Source organism: Lepus europaeus, chromosome 6 (assembly GCF_033115175.1).
Source record: "Lepus europaeus isolate LE1 chromosome 6, mLepTim1.pri, whole genome shotgun sequence".
NCBI classification, from domain to species: domain Eukaryota; kingdom Metazoa; phylum Chordata; class Mammalia; order Lagomorpha; family Leporidae; genus Lepus; species Lepus europaeus.
Genome location: NC_084832.1, coordinates 96893452 through 96903850, shown reverse-complemented (window position 1 = coordinate 96903850; position 10399 = coordinate 96893452). Strand labels below are relative to the sequence as shown.

General features: G+C 38.6%; 1 protein-coding gene across 1 annotated transcript in view; it reads left to right on the top strand.

The window, feature by feature from the left end:
• The first annotated feature begins 5857 nt into the window (after positions 1 to 5857).
• The window catches only part of LOC133761800 (pregnancy zone protein-like), a 68943-nt gene continuing 64401 nt past the window's right edge, over positions 5858 to 10399 (top strand). Inside the window, exons 1-5 of the mRNA XM_062194646.1 lie at positions 5858 to 5996; positions 7611 to 7791; positions 9145 to 9298; positions 9441 to 9493; positions 10062 to 10082. Coding sequence (XP_062050630.1) covers positions 5914 to 5996; positions 7611 to 7791; positions 9145 to 9298; positions 9441 to 9493; positions 10062 to 10082 — 492 coding nt within the window. The 5' untranslated portion in view covers positions 5858 to 5913. The remainder of the gene's footprint in view (positions 5997 to 7610; positions 7792 to 9144; positions 9299 to 9440; positions 9494 to 10061; positions 10083 to 10399) is intronic.

Sequence of the window (10399 nt, the reverse complement as noted above, 5' to 3'; positions counted from 1 at the left end):
CCTAGAAAAATGTTATTACTACTTAGAATTTTATAGGCAAAGAACCCTTTTTAAATAATTTTGATTTTCTTTAATTAGAGTGATCAATAAATATAACAAAGCATGGAACACCAAAGTAAAATTACCTGGGGAAGTAGAAAGTAAATACAAGGGGTCAGCGCTGTGGTATATCGGGTAAAGCCTCCTCCTGCAGTGCCAAGCATCCCATATGGCCTGGTTTGAGTCCCGGCTGCTCCACTTCCGATCCAGCTCTCTGCGGTGGTCTGGGAAAGCAGTAGAAGATGGTCCAAGTCCTTGGGCCCCTGCACCTGCGTGGGAGACCCAGAAGAAGCTCCTGGCTTCAGACTGGCGCAGCTCAGGCAGTTGCAGACAATTTGGGAATGAACCATTAGATGGAAGATTTTCTCTCTCTCCTCTCTGCCTCTCCTTCTCTCTCTGTGTGTGACTCTGACTTTAAAATAAATATTTAATAAAAAATAAGTAAATACAAGGCCAAATGAAAACAAGAATTATGTAAAAATTTTAACACATTAAAAAACAAAAGATTGCAGATGTGTTTTGAATGGACCTGAGTAGGCAAGATGTCACTGCAGTGTTTGTATTTCACTGGGTACATTTAAAATGTGATATTAAATTTTATTTTGTAAGTGTCAGTATTTTTTTTATGAAAGAAGAAAATTAACAAGTTGGGCTTTATTTAAGTTGAAAACTTGTGCTCTGTGAAAGTCATCATTTTTTAACATTTTATTTAAGAATAGCTTTCAATTTACAAAACAAATATTGTGAGGTCGTAATACAAAGAGTTCTCATATACCCATCACCCTACTTACTTTATTATTAACATATCAAATTAGTAAGTTTCCCCAACTTTTTTTTTTTTTAATCCAGATTACTATCAACCTATCAACCTTCTCAACCCTTTCAGCCTCTGGTAATCAACATTCTGTGTTCAAATTGAGTTGTTATTTTAACTTAATTTTATTCCCCACCTATGAGGGTGACAAACATGTAATATTTGCCCTTCTATGTGTCTTATTTCACTCATCATGATCTCTCCCAGTTCCTTTTAGATTTAGGGATCTAAATTCATTCTTCTACATATATCCATCCAGTTTTGCCAGCACCATTTATTGAAAAGATTGCCCTTTTCCCCACTGTTTGTTCTTGGCATCTTTGTCAAAAATCAGTTGGCTTTATGTATGAGGATTAATTTCCTGGCTCTCTATTCTGTTACCTATGTGCCAGTTTTTATGTGACTACCATGGTGCTTTAATTAAGATAGCTTTGAGTACGCTTTAAAATTAGATATTGTGATGCTTCCAGCTTCATTTTTCCCCCCTCAGGATAACTTAGGGTCTTTTATGATTCAGTATGAATTTTAGCACTATTTTTTCTAATTCTAAAAGAATGTCACTGGTATTTTGATAACAATTTATAGATTTCTTTAGGTAGTATAGACAATTTAAAGATATTCTTTCAATCCATGAGCAAAGAATATCTTTCCATTTTTTTGTGTCCTTGATTTTTTTCATCATTTTATAATTTTCTCTGTAGAGATCTTTCATTCCTTTGGTTAAATTTACCCCTAAATATTTGATCTCTTGGTACCTATTGTGAATGGGATTTCTTTACTGGTTTTGGTATCCTGGAAGTTTACTGAGTTGATTTATCAGTTCTAACAGCTTTTTGGTGGGGTATTTAGGGATTTCCATGTACACCATCATGTCATCTGCAAACATGGATATTTTTTATTTCCTTTTTTCCAATTTCTATGCCCTTTTTTTTTCTCCTCCCTAATTGATTTGCTGAATGAAAGTGGTGCAAGAGGACATCCTTGTCTTGTTCCAAATCTGAAGGAAAATTCTTTCAGTTTTTTCCTCATTCACTGTAGTATTGGCTGTTGGTTTGTCATATGTAGCCTTTATAATTTTGAGATATGTTCCTCCTATACCAAATATGTTGAGTTTTTTTTTATCATAAAGGTATGTTGGATCTTATCAAACACTGTCTCTTCATCTATTTTTTCTCTTCAACGTTGATGTTTATTGATCTGTGAATGCTGAATGACCCTTGCATTTCTGGTAAAGATCCCATTTGATCAAGATGTATGATCTTTGTGATGTAGTGTTGGATTCAGTTTGCTAATATCTTGTTGAAAATTTTTGCATCTACTTTCATCAATAATATCAATCTGTAGTTTTATTTTTGTATTGTGTTTTTGGTGTTAGTGTCAGAGTGATGCTGGCCTCACGAAAAATTTTGGCAGGTTTCCATGCTTTTCAATATTTTTTAACAGTATGAAAGTATTGGACTTGATTCCTCTTTAAATGTTTTGCCGAATTCAGTAGTAAAGTCATTGATCTTGGATTTTTCTCTTTCTTTTTTTAATATATATATTCCATATATATATGCATATATATTCCATATATATATGGAAGACAGAGAGATAGAGAGGGAGCAGGCAGAGGAAGATGTGTCTTTCAACTGCTGATTCACTCCCCAAATGGTCACAATGGCTGGGGTTGGGCCAGGCCAACGCCAGAAATCTGGAGCTCCATCTGTGTCTCCCACATGGGTGGGGTCCAAATACTTGAATATTTTCTGCTGCCTTACCAGACACATTAAATGGAACTGAATCAGAAGCCGAACAGCTGGGATTTGAACTGGCAATCCCATATGGAATGCCAGTGTTATAGGCAGCTGTTTATCTCACTGGGCCACAAAGCCAGTCCCAGATCCTGTACTTTTCTTTAATAAGAGACTCTTTATTACTTCTTTTGTCTCATTGCTTGTGTCAGTATTTATAAGATTTTTTTTTTATCCTGCTTATGTGGAAAAATTTTATTTTAAAAAATTTTTGCAGATTTTATTTATTTATTTATTTATTTGACAGGTAGATTTATAGACAGTGAGAGAGAGAGAGAGACAGAGAGAAAAGTCTTCCTTCCGTTGGTTCACCCCCAAAATGGCCGCTACGGCCGGTGTGCTGTGCCGATCTGAGGCCAGGAGCCAGGTGCTTCTTCCTGGTCTCCCATGTGGGTACAGGGGCCCAAGCACTTGGGCCATCCTCCACTGCCTTCCCCGGGCCACAGCAGAGAGCTGGACTGGAAGAGGAGCAACCGGGACTAGAACCTGGTGCCCATGTGGGATGCCAGCACTGCAGGCAGAGGATTAACCAAATGAGCCATGGCGCTGGCCCCAGATTTTACTCATTTGAAAGGCAGAGTCACACACACACACACACACACACAGAGGGATAGACACAGGGAGCCATCTTCAGTTTGCTGGTTCACTCCCCAAATGGCCTCCATGCCAGGGTAGAGCCAGGCCAAAGCCAGGAACCAGGAGCTTCATCCAGGTCTTCCACATGGGTGCAGGGACCCAAATACTTGGGGCAACCCCCACTGCTTTCCCAGGTGCATTAGCAGGGAGCTGGATCTAAAGTGGAGCTGCTGGGACTTAACAGGTGCCCATAGAAGATGCCATTGTTGCAGGTGGTGGCTTTACCTGCTATGCCACAATGCTGGCCCTGAGATTATGAAAAATTTTCAATGTGTTTTTTGATGGGTTTACGTCTTCAATCAAATTTTTCACGAAATTTAAGAAAAAAAATTGATGCCTTATCTGATAGTGCTGAGGATGTACTGGTTTTGCCTTATAATCTCAATTTTTTAAAAGATTTATTTATTTTACTTGAAAGTCAGAGTTACAGAGAGGTAGAGGCAGAGAGAGAGAGTCTTTCATCCTCTGGTTTCCTCCCCAAATGGCCACAAAGGCCGGAGCTGGCTGATCCAAAGCCAGGAGCCAGGAGCTTCTTCAGGGTCTCCCATGCGGGCACAGGGGCTCAAGGACTTGGGCCATCTTCTGCTGCTTCCCTACACCATAGCAGAGAGCTGGATTGGAATTGGAGCTGCTGGGACTTGAACCAGCACCCATATGGGATGCCGGCATTGCAGGCAGCAACCTCACCTGCTATGTCACCGAGTCAGATCCTCAAATTATTAAAAAGGTATAAACTAAAAATTGATTAAGTAAAGTGATCAAATAAATTAAAATTTAATTAAATGTATAAAATAAATTTTAAATAAAATGATTAAATACAATAAAATAATAAAATTTTGATAACACTTCAGATTTGTTCTTTAGTTCAAGATGTTCAAATTATGATGATTATTTTTGCTTTATCCAAACATTTTTTCTTTAATTTTTATTCTATTTTGAAAGGTAGAAAGACACAAAGACAGATCGACAGTTAGAGACAGAGCTTTGATCTGCTGGCTTACTCCCCAAATGCCTCCACTATCCAGGGGCTGGGGCAGGCCAAAGCCGGGAGCTGGAAACTCAGTCTGGGTCATCCTCATGGTTGGCAGGAACTCACATACTGGAATCCTTCTCTGTTGCCATCTGGGATGTGCATTACCAGGAAGCTGGATCGAAAGTGGAGTCATTAAGATTTGAACCAGCACTCAGATAGGGGATGCAGCCATACCACAACTTAAACCCCTGGGTCAAATGCCTGCTCCTAAGAAAAGGACTTTTATCCTTAGTCATTTGTAGTTTTAGAGTTCACCAAAGGTCACCAGGTACATTTTCTTCACTTTATACCACCAGATACACTAAGCTTCAGTTTAGATGTGATTCCATGAAATATTCCCATCCTCAGAAGTGCTTGCTTCTCTTCATATCTGTACTTTTAGCCAGCTTCCTATTCAAGTAACCACACTTCCATTTTGTGATGACTTATTTATATTTATGTAACAGTGAGATCTTTCTTATTTTCAGAACTCAATGAAAATAGCTTCTATTATTGCCATCTTTCTTGAAAATTAAATATGATGACAAATCATTGTTGATGAGACATTTTTATATCACTCAAGGTACTAAATAAGAATATTCACCAAATAAAAGTAATTTCTTTAGAAAATTAGATAAATGAATTTGCTTTATATTCCTGGTATTATATGAACTAACAAATAAATATGTGTTTTATGGTTTGTTATTTTCCAATGAACTATCATTTTCTTTATAATAAATAAATATAATACAATAAAGTTGTTAAAAAGCAAAGGTAAAACTCTTAAACCACAGGCAGCTTGTCTTCGAGCTTAAATAAAATTCTGTGATAGATTTCATTTTTTGTTTCATTAAAGAGCCATTTAAGGTGAATCCTGAATGAATATGAGACAATCCATGAACTACTAAGAACATATAGAGGATATGGATTTACATTTGTTGTCTTAAAAAGTCAAAATACTGAGGGGTTGGCATTGTGGTGTAATGAGTAAAGTCACAGTCTGCAATATCGGCATCCCATGTGGACACCAGTTCGAGTCCTGGCTGCTCCACTTCCAATCCAGCTCCCTGAAAATGCACCTGGAAATGCAACAGAGGATGGCTCAAGTCATCAGGCCCTTGCACCCAAGTGAGAGACCTGGATGAAGCTCCTGGCTCTTGGCTTTGGCCTGGCCTAATCCTGGCCATTGTGGCCATTTGGGGAGTGGATCAGTGGATGGAAAAATCTCTCTCTCTCTCTCTGATTTTCAAAAATAAATAAATGCATTTTTAAAAGGTCCAAATATGGATTTATTTCATCAAACCTTCTAACTTATTTTGTTTTGCCTTAAGAATATTTAAAGTACTGATTTGTAATCTGACCCAGGGCTAGCCTCAAAGTACTATTTTCAAGCATTCGGAAAATTCAATAAAGTGGCTGAAAGGATACTAATGGTCCTGGAGAAGATCTGGAGTTGATTTTCTTTTAAACCAGAAATAGTTAATATGTTACAAAATAAATGGTTGGCAGTTTACTTTCACCTCCCATCAGATAAAATAAAACCAAGTGAATCGGAAACAAGAACAGAGTTCAAAAAACCAAGGCACCAGACTCATTCTGTCCCAAGTCCTCTCCACACCATGAGGGGGAATCAACTGCCATTGTTCATCTTGATTCTACTTTTTATTCTCCTTCCCAGAGATGCTTCAGCTACTGCAAAACCGTAAGCAATATTTCCAAAAAATTCTATCACGCTCCTTTTTTTCTCCCATGATGTTATCTCCTTCTAAACCTCTACTTATCTCCTGATTCCTTATGTGATGATTTCTTGCCAAAAGTGCTTGGAAATGTCAGTCAGTTATTACTCTGTTGAAAAAGATTGCTTCAATTACAGAAAACTTGGAGAACACAGGGCAGTGACATTTATGAAACAGTCACCAGACAAATAGCTAAAGATTCACCAGACAAATAGCAAAAACAAAGGCTAATCTTTTTAATGGTTCAGAAAACGGGCATCAGGGTCTTGGCCAATGTCTGTGATTTCCTCAAGTCAGGGATTGTCAAGATGGGCGAATGATCCACAGAAAAGCCAGAATTTGTGTGTCAGTGCACTCAATCCCTCAGCTAACCTTGAGGAGCCGTCATTAGGTCTTGGGAATGTATGTTGCCCTCAATGGTTCACATTATAGACAGGATAGAATTTTTTTTTTTTTGACAGAGTTAGAGAGAGAGAGAGAGAGAGACAGAGAGAAGGGTCTTCCTTCCGTTGGTTCACCCCCCAAATGGCCGCTACAGCTGGTGCACTGTGTCGATCCGAAGCCAGGATCCAGGTGCTTCTTCCTGGTCTCCCATGCGGGTGCAGGGCCCAAGCACTTGGGCCATCCTCCACTGCCCTCCAGGGCCACAGCAGAGAACTGGACTGGAAGAGGAGCAACCAGGACAGAATCCAGTGCCCCAACCGGGACTAGAACCTGGGGTGCCAGCGCTGCAGGCGGAGGATTAGCCTAGTGAGCCGCGGCACTGGCCAAGAATTTTGTAGATACATATTACAAGAGAAGCAGGCATTGCAGGATTCTGTGAGAATACTCATTAAGAAAACCTGACTCTTTGTGAGACCTGCTGTAGGAGGAAGGGCATGACCCAATTCTGTGTAGACAAAGTTTCTTTGCTTTTGAGATAAGTCCTATGAAGCAAATAGGTGTTTTCCAGGTAGACAAGGACACCCTGAAAGAGAGCAGCATGTGCAAACAGCCAACATCAGAGATTGTAGTTTGAGTGGTTGCAAGTGAAAGCAAAGGGTGACAGCAGCAGTGTTTTCTTCTGAGTGTGTCTGAGTGGCAGCATGTCTGGGGATTAGCCCAGCTTGGCTTGATTTGTCTGCCATCACGAGAGTCAAAGAAAAAAGAAAGAGCTAACGTTGCTTCTGAAGCGGAAGTGAAAAGCAGTTCAGCTTCTCCTCATGTATTAAATGTCACTATTTTAGCTTTCCTGGAACAAAAGGATTTTTGGTATCATCCACATGAAATTTAAGACAGGTTCTTAATGCCTTCAATCATGATTTGTTCATGATTCATGTTTTGAAAATTTGAAATTCCTATCCAAAATATCTAGTGATTTATGAATTGCTTATCCATGTCTATTACTCAATTTTCTAATATTGTTGTGGTGAATACTGCAACAGCAACAAGAAAATCAAAAGAATGTGTAATTTGGGGTTCTCTGAGTTCCTCTGATCCTTTGAAGAGCATGCTTCTGCTGTATTCCGGCTCTGTAAATGGTCAGAATAATGCTGTCTTTGAACTCTTCCATGGTTGATGCAGATCCCTCTTCTCCGCAGGCAATACATAGTGTTGGTCCCATCAGAATTGTATGCTGGTGTTCCTGAAAAAGCCTGTGTTATTCTTAATTACCTGAATGAGACAATGACATTGAACATGACTCTGGAGTATGGAACGAAGAGAAACCTCCTTACGGATGTAGTGACCCAGAGGAACTCCTTTTACTGCAGTCCCTTCATTGTCAGTATCACTCCAAAATACACGGGAGATGGGTGGACAAAGCATATTAATTTATAGCATGTGTCCTGATCCCCCATAAATAAAAACAGTGTAAGGAAGAATGAGGAAAACAGAATGAAGAAAATTAGATTCTAAGCATGAAAGTTCTACTGTATATGCTCATGTCATACAAACAGTGCTAGGTAAATATATGAAAGGAAACGATTATAATATAAAGAATTTCATTTGATCTTAAACTTCTGGTAAATAATGCACCTGCCATTACACAAACACTGAGAATATTAAAAACAAACCTAAGATTCATAGAGGGATGATGGTTAATGTATTCCTTTGCAATCTTTTATTACTTAAGCCATTAAATGGTTAACTTACTATGAATGATAACATAAAATTCTTGTTAGCCTCTGGAAAATAAAATTTAATAATTATTTTAATAATACTATATGGCTGTGAAAATGCAAGCATACCACTTCTTCTACTGTCATGGTTTGGAGAATTAGTTCATTTTATTGCAAAGATATTTTTCTCTTAAATCAACACATTTTTACTGTAATGTTACACAGTCATAATTATCTGCTTAGCAAATAGGAGATACACTGGCTAAAAATCCCATGAGAGTTTCTCAGGCATGGAAAGCCAAGACACTGTGGCAAAAAAAAAAAAATGACCTAAATGAAAGATCTGTGTGAGTAAGATCCCATCGGAAAGAATGGGCCATCAAAGAAGGAGGTATCTTTCTCTGAAGGGAGGAGAAAACTTCCACTTTGATAATGGTCTTGTCTAAATAAGGTCAGAGTTTGTGAACTCAAGAGGCTTCCATAGCCTTGGTAGCTCACAACAAGAACCTTGGGTGATTACTGATGCCATAAACAAGAGTGTCAATTGTTAAATCAACAACGAGAGTCACTGTGCACTTACTCCCCATGTAGGATCTCTGTCCTTAATGTGTTGTACTATGAAAAAACGGTAAAACTGGTCTTCAAACTGTACGCTATACTTTGTGTGTCTGTGTGGGTGCAAACTGTTGAAATCTTTACATAGTATATACTAAGTTGATCTTCTGTATATAAAGATAATTAAAAATGAATCTTAGTGAAGAATGAGATGGGATAGGGAGTAAGAGATGAAATGGTTTGTGGGTGGGAGGGTGGTTATGGGGGAAACATTGCTATAATCCAAAAGTTGTACTTTCAAAATTTATATTTATTAAATAAAAGTTTAAAAAAAAGAAAATAGGAGATACAATCTTTGCCCTTGTCTCTTACAAGGGGCTAACCAGGGACAGAAAATCCTGGAGACTGAGAGATCGAGGAATGGATCTGGGTGGATGCTCAACTCATGTCTCTCTTACAGATTTCAGTGCTGCCGTTTCCCTTTGCCTTAGTCACAGTGGAGGTAAAGGGGCCGACCCAGCATTTCATAAAGAGGAAGCTAGTGCCCATAACACAAGCGGAGAACATAGTCTTTGTCCAAACAGACAAGCCCATCTACAAACCAGCACAAACAGGTATAAGGGGTCAGACAGGCAAGGGTGACTTTGGGGGAGAGGAGCTGTTCTTTCTTTATTCTGCAGTCTTGGGAATTCCGGCATGCTGTTCCTGTCCTGAGTTACTCTCCTGGGTTTTATGGGGAAAATCTCTGTGTTCCAGTGAGATTCCGCATCGTCTCTGTGGATGTCAACTTTCACCCTTTGAATGCAACGGTGAGTCTCATAACAGCAAGCAAGCCTGGTGAAAACAGGCAGAAATCCTATTCTTCTGGAAAACTTGAGATAAATATGAGATAATGGTCTATCATTAGAAAGATCTCGTAAGGGCACCACTGCTAGGAGAATACAAGGGGCTGGGCTCAAGGCAGTTCATCAACCAGATTATTAAATAAATTCTCAGCTGAAGTTGCACTCTTAAATATTCCAATTATTTTCACTGAGTAAAAGGAAAGAAGTGCATTTGATTTCTTCTGAAACAAAAACCTTTGGCAAAACAAATAACATTTGCAAAATGACCATTGTCTTAACATCTAGGCCTTTTTAATCAGAAAAGTTCTCCTTAATTGTGTGTTAGTTTACAAAAGGAAAGCCATGCCCTCCTAAGAGATGCACATCCCAAAACCGAGCATGTAAAGTGCAGTGAACCAAACAAGACACTTCCTTTGGTGGACAAGAAATGCAGAAACTTTCTTTGATCAATAAACTTCGTTAGTGCTGATTTCATGGTTTTGTCTTTCCACATTTGATCACCTGCTCATGTTATTTCTTTTTCTCTTTTCAGTTCCCTATTGTTTATATCGAGGTAGGTTCTTTACTACACATCTCAATTGGAATAAGGACTTCCTGTAAGTTACTAAAATATTCCTCTCCCACGATCCCTTCACTCTTTCTCCAAAACTAGACAAATACTCCTTTCTCTCATACCTTAAGTTCTTTGGGTAAGATATAAATGAAGGAATAAAATTCCTTGAGATGATGCAATTTAGTGGCTCTTCACCTATTTCTGGATACAATGGGAAGGCATAATATAAAAAGGCAATATCAATTTGAAATGTCATCTGAGGTCTCATAGTTGGTAGATAAACTTTATGCCCTTTTCTCTGTCTACAATTCCTAGAA